Source organism: Phalacrocorax aristotelis, chromosome 1, assembly GCF_949628215.1.
Source record: "Phalacrocorax aristotelis chromosome 1, bGulAri2.1, whole genome shotgun sequence".
Taxonomy (NCBI): domain Eukaryota; kingdom Metazoa; phylum Chordata; class Aves; order Suliformes; family Phalacrocoracidae; genus Phalacrocorax; species Phalacrocorax aristotelis.
In genome coordinates, this window is record NC_134276.1 from 112,109,405 (window position 1) to 112,127,846 (window position 18,442).

General features: G+C 38.5%; 1 protein-coding gene across 11 annotated transcripts in view; it reads left to right on the forward strand.

Moving 5' to 3' along the window:
- ROBO2 (roundabout guidance receptor 2) overlaps positions 1 to 11,669 on the forward strand; it is a 472,649-nt gene extending 460,980 nt beyond the window's left edge. For 4 of the 11 annotated variants that reach the window (XM_075102044.1, XM_075102071.1, XM_075102061.1 and 1 more), the window contains 3 exons: positions 2,940 to 3,200; positions 7,594 to 7,695; positions 8,822 to 11,669. In XM_075102044.1, coding sequence (XP_074958145.1) covers positions 2,940 to 3,200; positions 7,594 to 7,695; positions 8,822 to 8,826 — 368 coding nt within the window. In that variant the 3' untranslated portion in view covers positions 8,827 to 11,669. Of the gene's footprint in view, positions 1 to 2,939; positions 3,201 to 7,593; positions 7,795 to 8,821 lie in introns of all 11 variants that reach the window. The other 7 variants (XM_075102078.1, XM_075102103.1, XM_075102097.1 and 4 more) reach the window with 2 other exon arrangements.
- The last annotated feature ends 6,773 nt before the right edge of the window (positions 11,670 to 18,442 follow it).

Here is an 18,442-nt window from a genome sequence, read left to right on the forward strand (position 1 = left end):
TTGACTTGCCTCTATGTGCTAATAAGTCTGCCTATTAGGGACTGAGACTACTAACTTCTCTGGTCTCTGTTACCCCTTTACTAGCAGCCAAAATGCCAGCCATAACTAGCAAGTGTGCGTGGAGACACAGGCACAGTCTCATATAGATGCATTTGGCTAGGAAGTGAGAGGATAGATGAGACAAGACTGTTCTTTGTGGCATTGGAGGAAAAAACCTGTGACTCCAGATACATGGGGTCTTTATATATGCCCAGGCAATATAACAGAGCATATTTAGTAATTTATCTAAGGCAGAAGGGTAATTTATCTAAGGCTGTACTCTATCGGCTGTAGAGCAAATAAAAAGCCACATTTCTGAATGAAGCTCTCTTCCACCTTCTTTTATTAAAAAGGAAAGGTAGGTGTTACTGTGATAATCAACCTGAGTAAGAAGGTGAAAAAGCAAATGGTTTAGTCAGGTGATGGTTGGCTAGAATTAGTACCTGTTCTTACAGATCGTCTCAGACATGTCTAACAGTTCAGTAAGTCTGTACTCAGGCTGGAGCCAGCTTGCATTAATTCCTTAGTACCTGTAATTCTTCTAGAATTGTGTGAAGCTTCATCAGAAGCTAAATTTTATTTTTCAACTCATCCACAGGTCTAAAACACCCAAAGAACTTTACAAATGTGGTTTTTCATTTCACTTCTGTGCATCAGGCAATCATTGTGCACATTTTGCAGATGGATAAAAGCAAGAATCAAGTTAACAGCTGATCAGCAGCAAAGTCTACAGTAATTCCAGGAGTTGCAGCTAGCTCTAGAACATGCAGTACAGTTTAAGTACAAGCCTTTGTTCCTTCTCAGTATCTAATTAATAACAACTATTAGATGGCAATTTCTGAAGAAGGGTACTGTATGTTAAGTTTAAAACTGCAGTAATTTTACCTTTTTTTTTTTTTTTGCTATGATACTACCTTAAAATTTTGTTTATATTGAATGGTAAATATTTTATCTTGGAAAACTGCATTGTCAGATGTCATGTTATGACTGTGTTTATTGGATTCTATGCATCTCTGTAAAGTGCTTATAAATCACAACTTCAGTAATCTCTATTTCGGATTGCATAAGCAGATGCCAGTGTTGTGGTTCTCTACATTAACTGGTTATGATCGCAATAAAATCAATTATAAGAAATGCTGTTTTGGAAGCCAACACTATAAAGCAATTTTAATATTGGCAAGCTCCCATACCCTCCTGCTTCCACCTACAGTAATTCAAGTGTAGTCATTGTCATGAAAGGTCACATCTATATTCATAACTAAAAATTTCTCAAATAAATTAGTGCTGAGCATAAAGCATACACCAAGCTCACTGACAGATTATTATAAGGCTGTTCTAGCCAAGAAGATAGATATCTTAATCTGGGCTATAGCACTTCAGCTGTGAACAAAGGTACAGGAGCAACATCAGATACAACTCCTTTCCCTTGTAGACACAAATAACCCATATGTCCTCATTTATCTGTAAGAGACAGTGTTGGCTGGAATGACATCACAGCAACTTTGCAAGCATTTCTGCCCCATATATGAGATAAAAGTATCTCCTCTAACAGCAAGGACATGAAAAAAAGTCTGTGTAGTATTATATAAAGCTGGATCACAGCCTTCAAAATAAATTCACTCCAAAGGCCTCCTCACCAATTTAGAGAATTAATTTCAGTTTCACTAGAGTTATAAACATCAGACTTCCCTGCAGGCAAAGCAAAGGTTTATTGTTCCATGTCTTTTATTGAGCCAAGTTCAGTTCCTTGACAAACCTTGACACTGTTGTACGGTACAAAAGACTAGAAAGCAGGACAGACCCATATCTAGTGTAAACTCACATAGGTTTAGTGAAGTTGGTGGAGCTGCACAGATTTATTTGGACTATGCATTGCTCAAACCCAGAATTATCAACAAGTGTTCTTCACATAAAACAGGACCCTATATGGGAGAGTTTTCTTTACAATACTAAAGGCACTTCCCTTTTCTGATTTTATTTTAATGGACTATTCTGTCATATAGTTTACGGGAAAATCTTACATTTAGAATTATACTTACCCAGGTTCTATAATGACCTTGGGTCAAGGACTAATTTTTGCCTCCACAAATGTGATGAGAAGCTTGATCTTCAATTCTACAACCATCTTAGTAGTCCAAGTCATAGACTTGAAAAGAGCAACTTATTAGAGACCAAACAAGCATCTTTCAATGTTCAGCCGAAATTGTGGTTTGATTGCTTATATTTGCAAGACTGCTAAACTTAAGAGTGGCCATCCTCTTGTCAGTGAAGACTCTAGCTCTTGGCTGAATTTTTAAACAGTGCTTGAATAAAACACTCACCCATTGTTTGGTGGTTCCATTTAAACATGCATTTTTTCACAGATGTGTTGCGTTTTCAATGGCAGTAGGTTTTGTGAATAATTTTTCCACAAAATTTTGTGGCATTTTATGCATTTTGATAAAGTTGTACATTTAGATTTTGAGTTTAATCCTCAAGCTGAAAGCGAAGCCCAGAAATGGGAGTGATGAAGCAAGGCCCAATATGATGGGGAGGAATTACTCTGTCAACTGGCACAGATCAGTTTTTCATAGCCTTTCTTAATTGCTTGCTGTTACTGAAAGAGCCAGATGGAGTATGTATACCCCACAGAAAATAAATCCTATGCTTAGAAATGTAAGTCAGGGCTCACAGTCTATTGATTTTTATGGAATTTAGAAAGAGCTAGCAGCACAGTAACTTGAGTAAAAAACTAGTGGAAGGTAAAAACACATTTCTGATTAACATGAAATGTCCTCCTTTTAAAGTCAGCAAATTAAGTGATTCATGACATTTGCAAGGGAGTTTTCTTTTCAGCATCAACTAGACCTTCTGTTTCAATTAAAATAGTAGTTCATCTAAATCTTATTCACGTTTTTTAGATCTTCCACCACCACCCGACCCGCCCCCTGGTCAGGGTTTAAGGCAGCAAATAGTCCCCGGCCAGCGCGGAGGCTCGGCAGAGAGGAAAGGAAGCTCTCTTGAGAGGCAGCATGCACCGAACATAGATGAAACAAAGAGCTCCCTGGACCGGCAAGCTAGGACGTCACTAGAGTGGCAGCGGCAAACCCAGGAGTGGATAAGCTCTACAGACCGCCAAGAGGATTTCAGGAAAGCCCAACACAAACAAGCCTTCGGATCAGGTGTGTGTGTGCTGCACCAGCCGAGGCAATGCAGACGGCTTCTTGACACTTCTTAGCTGAGGGTTTCTGTATCTGGCAGGAGTCTAGGATCACCTCACACCCCTCTGTGCCAGCACTGGTGAGGCTCAGGCTGGAAAAAAAGAAAAGGCAAAGTGAACCGAGACCTTGTGATCCAAGTATTTTCCCTCCTGCAACAGTGAAATCTCATTAGCACCTAACTCTGTGCATTCTTTGCAGTGTTTTGGCAATTACTAATGTTGTTAAGCATGGAGGTGGAAAAATCAGGAACAGTTTCAGGGAGGCAGGGAAGGAGAAACTGATTTTTAGAGTATTTTCTGTTAGATGTATTTATTTATACATATAGGGCCATATTTTCTAGTTCTTTCAACCTGCTTCTAAATTGGCAGCAGTTGTTTTTGCATGTCTGCAAGAAGGCTGATCCTTCTGAGCTACTGGCATTCCTTCCAGCTGTATTTAAAACACTGTCTTCTCCTTATTCAAGGATATGACAAAGTAACATTCATCTCTTAGGCCCGGCAAGACGACAGTGCAGGTTTTCACCTTCATTATCTCCTAAATGGATTTCAAGTCTGTAAAAATGTGTGCAGGAGGCAATGCTGAGCTGGAGTTGTAGTTCTACAATATTACTACAGTATTTTCTTTAACGCACTAATCACGTCATCCCGGTGCTGATTAGAGTGATACAAGAGGACAATTAAGACAACTTATTTTAAAAAATTTTATCCTGTATGTGGAGCTTTCTGTGGGTCTACGCTGTTTCTTCAAGTATGTATGTAGCTCCCACAGTAACACTAGAGATACCCATATTATCCATCTTTTTCTTGATTTTATTTTACTATTAATGCTCCTTGTTAATCTAGCACACTAATATCGACACGTTCCAAAGAAAAAAATAGTAGCATGCAGGCAAACCTCTCATGGGGGCAGGATTTACTGAACAAAGTGCTCCTAGGAAATATTGCTACCTACATTTAAAATGTAAATATTTTAAATACAAGCCATATTTTAAAATATAACAATAATGTTACTATTAAAATCCCCTAATAATTCAGCTGCATAAACAAGTCAGTGGTTGTTCATGTTGTGATATGATGTGAAGTCACAGTTTAAAAATAGTGGGTGAAATTCATGCCACTTGGTGAAATGGCAATTTTAATTACAATGTACAAGAGGTAGTAACACAGAAAATATCCCGAATATACTTTATACATCTCATTTCTTTGTAAGTTATTAGTCAGGATGCTTCTCTGACCTGGTTAGCAAGAACTCCCCTCCTTTTCTCCTGCTTCATAGGTGTACAAATAGAAGTTGTCAGTTATTCTGTGATACAAAGAGTATACAGTACTAAATTTCCCATCCTGCAGGACTTGCATTTATCTGTCTCTAAATAAAACAAACTGGATCTTGACACTTCCAGTGCCCTACATAAGCACTCAATTTAGGGCTGGAGTGATTACAGGTATCTTGTTCTTGTCAAATTCAGGATGACCCGAGCAATTGCATATTCTTTATGCATGACAAAGGATTCCTCTAGGAGATAGTACAGTTTTACTCTGTTGGGAGAGCTTCACAGAGGTGGGCCTGCGCTTCATATCTGTCTGTCTGTATTCTCATCCCAGCTTCTTGCACTACTGCTTTCTTGCTCTGTATTGTTTTCTCTGGTTGATTTAAAAAAGGCTACTCTTGTGTATGATGCTTGTGTATATTACTAAATTTTGGGGGTTTAATAATATTGATAGTGCTTCTTCCTTTTCCTTTATTAATGCCAAAGATCTCTGGAAATCTATTCTGCCCCAGTTTTCAATATATTTCCAAAAGGACTTATTAGCTGTCAGCTACCAGGAAATAGATGTTTTGCTGCTTAGCGGGCTTCATTCAGATATTACCAAGCTGTGAGTGAAATCTTGAAAGCAAGACCTTTGGTTTGAAGTTGAGTAGAATAAAAATACCTGATTCTTGGAACCATGTTTCCACTTGTTCCTTTCAGTATAAACAAGATCACTGAGTTCTGGCCAATGGCTTTGTTGTAGAGCCACAGTTACACCACATCAAATACTAGATTCTCAGCTACCCCTCTAAAGGAAGTAGTGCTAGATCAAATTACGATAGTTTTGATAATAAAATCCTTTTGGTTATCATATGGTGTATAGAAACTTTGTTACACGCCTATATCCTGATTTCACGGGGGCTAGAATTATATCTTCAAATTAAAAGCTCAGTATTTGAAAGAGAAAGGCATCAGCAAAGCAGCCCCGTATTCTTTGCAGGCCTGGGGCCTGGGGCACTGTTTTGAGTATTTAATAAATGTGAGCCCATTCTAAGGACTTTAGACAACTACCTTTCTTGTGCTAGAATGTTGTGGAAAACTTAGCCTTTATAATATGTCAAAGTTGCTTATTTTATTGGTTACGTTTATTTCTGAGGGCACAACAGATAATTTAGCACACCATATGCTCTATAATGATAATGCACTTTGTATTTATTCATGGTCGTTTTTTCTCAATATTTCATTGAACCCGAAGGAGGCCTTATCCTGAGCCCACAAACTAGAAAAACAAATCAATTGACTATATATGTCATCTTCAAACTCTTTTGCAATGCTAGTGACTTTTCTTTCCATCCTTTAAAAATGTATCCAGCTTTCTGCTAAACTGATTTATGCTGCTTGCTTTATTGCTGCTTTAATGCAAGCTGTTCCATATTTTAGCCAGCCTTTGGGAACCAGGTTTGCATCTGATTCTGTTGTTAGGGCTTGATATATAAAGAACAGGTAACATAATTTAGGAGGCTGTGGCTGATAAATGACATTTTACTATGTCTTTTAAGCATTTCTTTATCTTTCAGCAAGGATAGCACATGGTCATAGCACAAAACACTGATACTGCCCGGATGTCCTGCAGTACAAATATTCGGGTCCCTTGGGTAGGGCCAGAGGGACATATTTGGTGGGGAAAGAAGTCAACTGCCTGCTCTTTTCTGCAACAGATTTACCTTACAAACCAGTTCTGTTCAATAGCAGATCAAATGGGGAATCCCTGTGTCCTACTCTCTTGTGGTAGTAGACACAAAAAATGAAATCCTGGGTTTCTTCCACAAATTTGTTCTCGTTTCACATTTCCCTACATTAATTGTCCCTCTGCTGCAGCCTTTGCAAAGGCTTCAAGATTGTGAATAAAAGCATTTTTATCTCCTCTTTCTCCCCAACCAGCCCCACCTACTTTTCCTTCTGTGGTCCTGCCGTCTGTCAAGAAAGTCTGTTTCTGCTCATCAGGTTGTTTAAGAGTGAAGACCATGGGAAAAGCAAAATAATAAAAAAAAAACCTTTTCAGCCCAGATTCACTTTAAAAAGTGTAAGATTCAAGCGGGAGATATCCCACTGATTTCAGAAGGGGCAATTCCTGTGTTTGGGGTTAAGCATATGTACTCCTTCTTTCTTGTATCAAACTATATTTAGCAAGGTGTCTTTTTTGGGTTCAGAGACAGCAAAAGCAGATCATACACAGCAAAGCAATGAAATAGTGCTTCTATTTCGGTGTTAAATCAGTGCTGCTGTTTTGCTTCTTAGGTTAGGATTCTTACAAGAAAATCTCCTGGAAACTCTAATCAGACGTGATGTCTTGTTTTACTTCACACTGTATGAAGATATATAGTCCCTGCGCTTTACTGGTATTAATCCTGTTCTCACAAGCAGCTCATTATTACAGGTCTTCACAAAGGAAGAGGCCAAGTGAGCAAAAGTTAGCCTTTTGCTCATAATGGAATATAAAACAAGCTGCAGGAAGATTTACTCACCCCAAATATTACAACTACTAATATTATGTATAATATAATATTTTCCAATGTAATTCACAACCAGTTAAAAAATTCTTCAGTGTACTTTGCATCATCAGAAATTACTGAGCTGCTGGAAGCTAATTAAATTAGCTGATATTGTAGTTCTTTATCTAAATTGATTGAGGTAATGCTACCACAATTTAAACTAAAGGAAAGGAAAAAGCACATTCATGTAGGCTTGAAGCAAAAAATCTAATCATAGCTGCATTGTTTGGAAATTGTATGCGCATCTATTTTTATTAAAGTATCTATGATTCATGGTCTATCACTTCATAATGAATCGAGACTTTTTATAATTAATACAGACTAACTTATGAGTTTACATGAAAGCAAGATTAAATTCATGCTGGTTTCTTTGTCTGTGGGATACAACGCTGAGTTGCGTATTTCCTTAGGTAAAATTGCCATGTTATAAAGCAAGACAAAAAACACATATCTGAAGGCAGGAATGAATACGGTGTCCATGTAAGAATAGCTTAATTGTTTCTACTTATAGGTATTTATTTGGTATTTGTTTTGTTTTGTTTTGTTTTTCTAGAAGAGGCACTCGTACCATATAGTAAACCCAATTTCCCATCCCCTGGTGGCCACAGCTCTTCAGGAACAGCTTCTTCTAAAGGATCGACCGGACCTAGAAAAGGTGAAGTCTTGCGAGGAGGTCACCAACGCAATGCCAGTGACCTTCTCGATGTAGGCTATGTGGGATCAAACAGTCAAGGACAGTTTACTGGTGAATTATGTAAGTTTAGCTACAGTTCAAACTCTCAAAAAGGTCAAAAATTATAAATCTGTTGTGAAGAGAGGAGGAAGTCGAGTGTGATAACCAGATTAAATTTTGCCCAGACCTTTTTGCCTTCTGAGGTGTTTTGCCTGCGATGACAAACAAATTAATTTCTGTTCTTTGGTTTGGACCAGTTCAAATCTGCATAAGCCATGCCAACGTTACCTACATAGTACATCTTCCAGTGTGTAATGCTAGTGAAACACTGGGAAAATTGGAAAGACATTCTAGTAATTTAGAACTTTCTTGGCAAAGTATAGTGTACTTGTCTTGGAAATGCCATTGGCAGTTTTTCTCAGAGGAGTGAATGAAAAGGATGCTGAATTTGTTGGGCAGGGTGGCAAGTTTGTGATGCCTTCTTCATTTTCTGTTGCTTGGTGAGCTGTACTCTACTCTTTTTGACCTTAGATAGAGTTCCTCTTTTTTCAACTGTGTAGCCCACTTTTTCAGTTGTATAGCCCAACTCCTTCCTCAACTTCCCAGGCCAGGGGAATTATTTTCAAACTTTTTTCTATTGTCACACAATATCTGTCAAACCTTGTATAAAATCACAGTAATGCTGTGTACCTGATGGTAGTACTAGATTCCCCAAAGTTTTACTCTGTTGTCTGAAGTAGTACATCAACATCCCAGCTAGCTCAGGCATACTGGTATGTTCACGAGTAAAAGCAATGTAGCTGTTGGCATGTCTGCCTCCTGTTTGCTGCAGTTGAACCCTCAGTACGTCCCAAGAGTTACTGCCCCGTAGCTTGTAAGAGAGCTAACGGTGATCCAGAACCCCTGAAATGTGCTATCTCAGATCTGGTATTGGTAAGTGCTGAATTTCAGCATCCATTACTTTTCAACTTAGAAGTAATTAACTCTTTTCTCCCAACGTATTGAACATTCATCCTGTGCTGCAGTAGTATTGCCATAGGCTTTGTTTTGTGTTTTTTTTTTTTCTCCTTATTACAACCTCTTTCTCTCTCTTTGTTTCTCTCTATAGAGTAGTTGAGAAGACACATTGCAAGCTGCTCTGATGGACCATCAGGTCTGAACTCATGGAAGTGATGACAATAAACAGTGCAATGAACATTTTCTTTATTTATGTACTATTAAAAGAACTGTAAATGCAATGTAAAGACACACAGCCACACATATCCCACAGATATTTTACTTGTGTTCTTCTCTTTAATACACCATCCACCTTAAACTATTCCTTGTCAGGAGTATATAAAAAAGAAAGAAAAAAAAATCACCCTCCAGGAAGAAAAGGATTTCCTTCTGTATATAATTTCTTTGGTTGCATTGCTATGCAAGCTCACCTTCTTTTTAGCTATGTTCATATTCATGTCTGTTTTTATTGGTCTGTTGTACTATATGTGAATTAATAGGCTGTGGTGCCATATATTAACTTTTAATTGTGTAACTTTTATGTTGAAAGTTTGCACTGCAATTTTATTTGGTGATAAGCACAAAACTCTACTCCTCATGACATGAAGAAAAAAAAAAGACTGAATGTGTGAAGGTTTACGTACTGTAAGCTACTTTGGATAATGCTGGATGTAAAGGAGTATGTTAGGTGGTTTTCCACTGGGGTGTAGAAATGAGAAAGTGACAGGCAAAACTGATGTCACTGAAGACATCAGAGACAGATATAAATCTTTTAAAAGCAAGCAACATAGTTGCTCTTCCTATCTAAGAAGGGGTCAGAAGTTGGAAGTGTGAGATTAAAAAGTGAATATGAAAATTAAAGGTAGCATGAGATGGCCTAGACCCTTTCACTAGAGTGATGCCCTTAGTATCTGTTTTTAGCCATCCCATGCCACTAAGTAAAGGGGAAGAAAAACAAACCTTGCTACAAACAAAAGAACTTAAGGTGTTTCACTAAAGCTGTTTTTATATTGCAGTTTTAAAAGAATTATTACCATTAATTTCTCCAACCCAAAATATATGACAGAGATTTCCCAGGAGAAACGAATGATATAAACTCAAGGAATACCTAGTAAGTAGTTAAGGATGCAATTTATTATTGCGACATATTCAGGCTGCTTCCAAAAAATTGCAACATCAGAGTATGGTATTTCATCTTTCCAATACATGTACAGTACAATAGAGGATAGAGCTGCACCACTGAAATTCATGACATTAATTGTTTTGATGCAGTCTAAACAAACCTTTGTGTTCTGTTACCTGAAGTCTGTGAGAGCTGAAGCTGGATCCACTAAATTTGTAGTAATATGTTTAGTGTTTGGAAGGAAAGCAACGGTCAAATTATTTTCAGCTTGCATTAAGTACATTTCTGGCAATACAGTACATCCAAAAAGTCGGATACAAGCAAAGAAAATCTTTGACCTGTGTTTTAGTGAGTGGCTTCAAACCCTGCTATGATGAGGAAATAATGCATGTTTATACACTTTTTGAATAAACCAGACTCTGTAAGTGGACATTAATGACAGCATCCTGTCTTCATTAGTTTTCATGACTTTGTCCAAATCTGCTGTACCTCTCAAATCTCAGTGAGTAAATTGTCAGAGTTTTCTTAGACTAATGTATGTGGATAGCCCACTCATTTGATGCTTAATTGCATCCTACAGCTTATTTCTGTTAGTTATCTGTCCATGAACACAAGCTTCCATTTGAATACCCTTTTCATATAACCAGTCTATGTTGTTTTATATATTGCCTTGGAGCTCACCAGTATTAAGAACACTTTTAGTAATGGCAGAATTTTAGAAAAGTAAATTACAATGCTAAATATGTGTTGCTTTTCATTTCATTAACTTGTTCCATGATAAGATAAAACACTACAGCCATCAACTATAACTCAGCACTACGGAATATTTAAAAAATGCTAGTTAACTTTCTTGAGGTCAAGACTGTTATTTAGCAGGTTACAAACCAAAAAGTTGAGAAAAAAGATGTGTGCATTTATTTATATATGTGACCAATGGATAGATGTAATTTTCCTGCTTGTTAAACCATTATAGTTAAAACCATTACCTAAAAGTGTGCAAAAATGTTCAGCAAGATAAAGAAGGCATCATATTTACATATGTATGTTTTTTATTTTGGTATTAACATATGACGAGAAGACTATTCAGGGTACAATTGAAATTTAATTCTCTGGAAAATGTTTAACTCAGTCACCGGTAAATTTTTTTTTTTCCTTTTAATTCGAAAGCTTGTGCTGAGCTTTGGTGGAACACCTTACTCGCTATCTTCTATTCAAAATTCAGTATCATTAGATGTTGATAAAGCCATCCCAATTACTTTCAAATACGTGTTTTATCTCTTCCACTGGAAAGTAAATGTGTGTCAGTATTAAAGCTGTGCAGTACCATGATATTCACTAACTTGTCCATCTGCTTCTGTACATTTTTGTTCATTAATAATTTGCTTACAATATTACATAAGGTGTTGTGTATCGCAAAGTGTCTCCATTATCTTACAGGTGATGTCTCTTTTTTTTTTTCTCTCTCTCTCTCTTTTCTATACAGTGTACTTCCAATGAACCACAGTACATATTTTTTAAAATACCATTTAATTTACTATTTTGAAAGAAGTATCCTTTTTTTTAAAAAAAAATTGAAAACATTTATTGTGAATAATGTGTTTAAAGAAAAGGGATGTTGTGGCAGCACTTAGAATTGTTTTTTTTTAATTTGCTTTTTTAAAAAATTGTTTATTGGCTACAGTTTGTTCACGAAAAAGTATGATCTCTTAATGTGTTTCATTGGTATTGTTAGTGCAGCAAAGTTTAATTGGCATAAAGAGTTGGTTGATAGTACTGTTGAAGTGTGTATTGTATATTTACTGGGGAAAAAATAAAACATATTCACCTTTCAAATCTATGTTAAAAGACCTTGAGTAAGGAGTCAATATGTGAAAACCCAAACTGGGAAAATCAGGCAATAATAACATAGACTGAGCTATAATCATCACTGTCCACTTACAGTAACAAGGAACATTTTATATGCTGATTTCTGAGCTAAGGTAACAGCTGTCTTATAAACAGGCCAGTGCCAAACACTGCCTGTCATAGGATTTCTGGTTAAGGTCCTGTCTACATTGGGAATAGTTGTACCAGTGTAATTGCACTGATACAGCTATTCCAGTGATACGTCCTCCATTTGTAGACGTGATATCTCAATGCACAGTAAAGACTGCAAGTGCACAGCTTATTTTGCGTAAAGCCCATGAAGTAGCGGACATGTAAAACCTGTGTTTAGTGGGTCTGAACCCCAGGACCTGGGGTTTTGTACTGGTGGAGCTACTGCCAACCCAGTACAGAATAGCCCCAGAACGTATTGAGAGAGGGTAGGTCAATTTTTCTCAATCTTTGCGTTGACTATGTGCTCAATTTTAAATACAGGAGGACTGAAGGACCAAATAATAAACTGTTACATGTGCTTCAGTGGTGTATTGCTGTATGGGCAGCCATTTCAGTGATGCATACAACATACATTTCTTTTTTGTTATTTATTATTTCTCAAGTCCCTACCCAACTCAGTAAACCTCTTGACTAACTTTTGGTTGTCACCTGAAATACAACAGAAACACGATTCCTTGGAAAAAATACAAAAAATCACAAAGTAGCACGGAGTTTTTAAAGTATGTTGATTTAACTATACATGAACGCAAAAGGAAGACATAACTGAAATAACAGTATGGTGGCTGATGCTTGCCTCAGCCCGTGCATTGCCAGACAGAAGAAAAGGTGTGTACTGAGGCTGAGAAACAGTCCTCACAACTGACAGAGGAAAGGTAATCAGGTTGGGGGAGATTCTAGCAGGAATTTTTTCTTTTTTTAAAAAATATAGGCAGCTCCTTTGGCTTTTATACAATTTATGCAGTTTGGGTTTTTTATGATTAATGACCTTGTGGAAATTTAGCAGGGGAACAAGAAGGAAAAAAGTTGTCCTTCTTTTATAAAGATTGGGGGGAACTTGTCTGCTATGGGGAGGATTTTTTAATTTAATTTTTATTTTTTTTAACACATTCCGTCTATTGGGAACACGTTAGCTAAAAATAAATCATATTTGAAAACCATGTGGGCAATGGACAATTCATTTAGGAAGTACATTCAAATAGCAGGAAAGATGACAAAGAGTAATATTAAAAAAGGGAACACATACATTGCCACAGAATCAGCCAAGTCCCCAACGGTTTCACATGTAATTCTGAACTGTTGATAACATGTATAAGCTTCATTGCTTTTGGTTTCCATACCAAAATACATCATCCAAAGTCCACAGGAGGCCTAGATCCTCTGGACACTGAATCTAGTACTTTAAATGTGTGGTTAATCCAAGCCCATGGGACTGGAGTATGCCCAGGGTGTACGAGCCCCCAGTCCTGGCTGCTCATACCCCAGCAGTCTCCAGCTGGGAAGCACAAGTGGCTTCAGGCTCAGCAGGTTTCAGTGGATGCCTTTTTTAGGCATCTTGACAGGCATCACGTATGTAGAGGCAGGGTACTTCACTGAGGTGGTTCGCATTGGGACCACTGGTTAGGCAAGTCTCACGTATTGGGACCACCCTCCCCAGCCCTTGTCTCAGTGCTGTCCTGCTATGGTCTGTGTACTCAGTGCTGCTGCTGCCCCCTGGATCTGGGGTTCCTGGCGTGGGGGGTGGCAAGAAAAGAAGAGGCATGGTGCTGCTTAGGGCCACGTAATGCTCTGCATGCATTGAGTGGCTGGATATATGCCATATTAGTTAGGAGGGGACCAGGGAACACAGTAGACCAGGGGTTCCAGACTTCTGCTCTGCCATTTCTAGCTTGTTCCTTGCTTCTGTTTCAGACTGACCTCTTGCCCTGCCAACCGCTCCTCCACCCAAAATAACAAGAACGACTTAGAGACATCTTATGGGACCCAGAGGAGACGTGGGGCCATGGCTACATGCTGTGAATGTGGACTGGGGATTTGAGGAGAGCTAGCTCTGAGCTTTAGTTTTGGCATGAGAAAAAAAAAACCCACAAAACCAAGTTCCTAGAGCACACTTGCAGCATCTCTTCTGGCATGTCACTCCTCATTCACTCTCTCTTACACCATCCTGAGTTCAATGCTGGCTTCTCACCACATCCTGAGGACTGAAATGGCTTATGCCGACATTTGAGCAAGTGATGTTGTTCCTCTCTCTGCAGCATAATGAAAAAAAAACCCAAAATCCGCACCAATAAACCAAACCTGCCACTTAAACACAAACCTTTTAAAACAATCCTCAAAAATTCTAGAAAACAAACCATTTCAGATGTTCATGTTTGGGGATTTTTTTTTTCCTTTTCTTGGTATTTTGTCTTAGCTATCACTAAAGTGATCTATTTATTTTTTCAGAGCTGCTACACTCTCCCTCCACCCTTCCCATTCTCCAGTACTTATCTTTCAGCTGTAAAGAAGTTCTGGGAGAGAATAATTACATTTGTGTACTTTCCGTGTTACAACTTTCAACAAGGTGCACAGTTGCATTCAGTTCAATTGATCAAAGCCAGATGGGGATGAAATGTTTGTGGTTTTTTTCTGAAAAGGCCTGCTACTATTTGTGCTGATATTTGTTCCCCATTTATGCTGATCAGTGCATCTTTTGCCTTCAAGGATGCCATTAGTAATTCTCGTTTGTGTTCAAAAGCAGGAATCCATTGTGCAGCACTAGGAGAGCCACTCGGATGCAGGTAAAGAATATAACAGCTTGAACAAGTGCTAATTAGAACCAATTAAACTTAATTGACCTCCTTTGGCAGTAAAATGCATAATAGAACTTGCTCTGTCCTTGCAAAATGGAGGTCTCGCCTCTAAGCAGAAGAGTGAAGCATGGTTTCATGTATCAGCCTGTAGTAATTATGTGGGTATAACAAGCAGGAAGCGGCTTGCTCCAATTTGTTCTAATAACTGAGCTCTACTGTATCAGGGAAGTGCAATAAAAGTGAGATTTCTGGTTCAGTCTATTTAAAAACCTAATTTTTACAGAGCAAATGAGCATCCCAAGATACCAATGCTAATCTCTAGGAATGAGTTGGCAGAAAAATACAGAGTTCCTTTTATAGGTAAGTAATGGTGTGAGCATAAAAAAAGACAGTTATATGCCTCCAAGCTGGAAATGGCTCTGATGCCCAGAGGCTGTGTCTATCCTGAGTAGTAGATGTAAGCTCTGGTGTGCCTAGATAGGTGCCTAGCCCGGGTGAATGATCTGCCTAAAGTTTAGCATGGCTCCCTGCTGCACCTTGCAATGAGGTTGCCTCCTGCAGACTTCTGCTCAAAAAGGGGCACTGGCATCCACCCATCTGAGGTTTGTGGTGCCCTGGGACTGGGGCACAGAGAGGCTGTGTTCACCACTACCATGGGCACCAATATAAGCATAGTCGGAAGCATCCAAATAAAAGTAGAGAGAAAGAGCACGGGAGAAAATGAGGGGTAAGAAATGTAAAACTGTATGAATTCAAAAGGATCAGTGGTGAATGCTAAACTACACGTCCCTGTGAAAAGCTGAAAAGCCATTCTTATTACCAAAATGGAATTGATCCATTTTCAATAACCATGCTTTGCTGACTTTTTCCATAGCAAGAACTGAATGTGACTGATTTTGCTGCTAACTTGGCCTTACTATGAACAGCAATAAAGGTGTTAGTCAGGTGGGGACTTTGATGTGACCAATAACATCACTCTCCCTTCAGGGAATGTTCCTGTGCTGGCTTGTTAATGAATTTCTTTCCTAATGAGTATCATTAAAACCCCTTTGATTAGCTATTTGTGTAAATGCCCTTCCTTTTTCCTCTAGGCTGCTACTTGCACTAGTGGCAGCAGAATTTTACCTGAGGCAGAAGATGTGGAGCTGTATTCCTTACCTCACAAATACAAGTCTGAGGCAAAGCACAATAGGAAAGAGAGAGAAAAAAAAAAAAGCCCTCACAGATGAGTTGAAGTTGTTTTCTACACATGTACAACCTGAGCAGGCCACTAGCATTCAGATTAGAATATCATTAGGGGAAATGAAGAGCAATAGGTAGTGATGGTGAAGCATGTAACAATAATTTACATACACCTCGAGTGCCAACAGGCGAAGAAATAAATAAAGCTATAACCTGGGGAAAGGGAATGCCAGAGAGTAAATGGACCGCAACAAGCAAACAAAAAATGCCATGTCATAAAATGTAGCAAAAAGCCTGGAAAACAAAATTAAAAACAAAACAAGGCATTTCACATCCCAGGCCCCTTAATGAGATATTGATGGCAAAGAAATTGCCTACTCCTATGCAAGACAAAAGGAAGACTGAGAAACACAAAAACAATTAGGAAACAGATTTGGCTATCTAAGGTTTAATAGAAAGAGATGTGGCATAGCAGAACACAATTAATCACCAGTTGCCTGAAACGCTTTCTTCTCCTAAGCTACTGCAGACCTGTCTCCTCTGCTCCCAATCTTAAAATGACAGGCACCTGATCCTGTTTGTATTCAAAACAAATCTCTCTCTGCTGTTCCTTCCCCAGTCCCCCAAATCTCCCAGTGAATTGCAGATTCTGATGAGCAAACCTTTTGCATTTACTCTGGTGTCATCAGCTTCAAACTACCTTCAGCCTACCCACCCCCTTCTTCCTTCTCGTCCTTTTTCCCATCAGGCATAAGCTACATCTACATCTACTCTACCTTGTTGTCAGGCGTATAATGAGACTTTTCTATTTTTGTCCTTCTTTGCCCACAAAGCTGTCTTAGACACGTCACACTTAGAGATTTATACGAGTTCACTTTTATGTTTGATCTATGTGGAATATGGTTTTAAGTTTAAACTAGGTCATTGGGTGCCTTTAGAGCATTTCTAAGTAAGGGAGAACCACTGATGAGTCTCAATTTGAGTGTTTCATCCCTGCACACAAGAGCCTGAGAAACTTGGGGTGAATGATCACAGCTGCAGAAGGATTACAGACATGTGTCGCAACCTGTGTCTACTGTGCCAGACGTGATTCTCTGCATCAATGCGCACATATTAAAAGCAGCACAGGAACGTACCTTAAAACATCTGCAATAGTAAGTAACTCTGAAGAGTGACAACCTGCGAGTAAATCTTGGGTCTGATGAAACCTGTGGTAAAATTTTAGCCTTTACTTTAACCAAGATTAGGTATTAGTTTCCAGGGTAATCTTTGTAGTGTAGTAGCAGATATTTGCCTGTCAAAGGACTGCCTTTCTACTCTGTGTACCTTACAGCCCTGGAACATTCAAACACATTCTGATTTTCTGTACATGAATATTTGGGTATGCAAAAACCCGTTTCCAAACATGGGGCTTTGAATTCCCTTGTATCATACTCCATATGTGCTTTTGGATCTTTTGGGAGTTACCCAAATCCCAAGTATTTTCACAAGCACTTATTGCTAACTAAGAATATTCAAAGAACAACCCTTTCCATATTTTCATATTCTTTACTGATTCATGTAGGCCCATGAGAGAGAACAGGTACCAATTTCAGCTTTTTGTTGCTGATATGTTGCAATTCAGATTTCATTGAGGGATTTAGAAGGCATAATTTTCAAAGAAACTAATGTCAATTAGTTAATTAATTGGAAACTAATGGTAAAAGTACTAGACCTCTGAGACACAATAAGTACCCTTGTACTTTAGCTGAGGGTAAAACCTTTCAGTAGTTGTGCAGCTACTTTTTCTTTAATTAATTGGATCATAGAACTACAGCATTTTGTAATATTGCTGGTAAAGCTATCTGGGTGAAAAAAAATCACTTTGAAACTGAGTTGCTTTGATTAGAAACTCCTGCTTGGACCAATATATGGACTCTTGTGGGACAAGTAAATCTTCAATGCCTTTTAGTAGCAGCAGCACTATTGGTGGGGGGGGGGAGTAAAAGCCAGGTAAACTCAGCATCCTTTAGTGAATACTTGAGCTTTCCTCTACTCTGGTCTCTGATTGGCATAAGCCAGGAAGTGCTTGGTGCAGGGAGACCTTTGTGCCTGCTGACATCCATGGCATCTCTTGCCTCACTGGTCATACTCAGAGCTGGAGCAGCCACAGGAGTAGAGGGCAAGGTGAAGAAAAGGAAAGAGAGGGGATAATAAAAAAAGAATTATTCTATATTTTTTCCAGCCAGTTCTGTAGCACATTGTGGATTCAGTAAACAGAAATACTTCTTTTGCCCACTGTCCATGTTTTTTCTTTAGATTTGGATAAATGTAAATACCTGTCTCAGAACAGAAAATTTCAGGGAAAAACATGTTAAATGCCAGAACAATGTGGGTCTGTCCTCAGTGCGAGCCTCTGACCATCAATATTAGGATGTGTTGGTACATTGATTATCATTCGTATGCTGTTCCTAGTGCTGACAATAATAATGACAGAATGCTCTTAATTGGTCCCAGGGAACAAAAATGAGGCACAAAATTCTCCCCTTTTTTAAACTGTGAACAGTTGTTTTTTTCTCTCAAGCACTCAATATTATTGTAGTAGTCTTAAGGGTGTTCTGAAGCCTCTTATGCTGTTCACTTTCTTAAATCCATTTATTAAATTGAATTGTTGAGTTGTTGAGCATGAGGCTGACATTTGGTGATTCTTATGCAGTTTCTAATAGCTGCAGGGTGCTCATTTCTGGAAGCAGTTTTATGACGCTACAAAATGTCTTCTTTG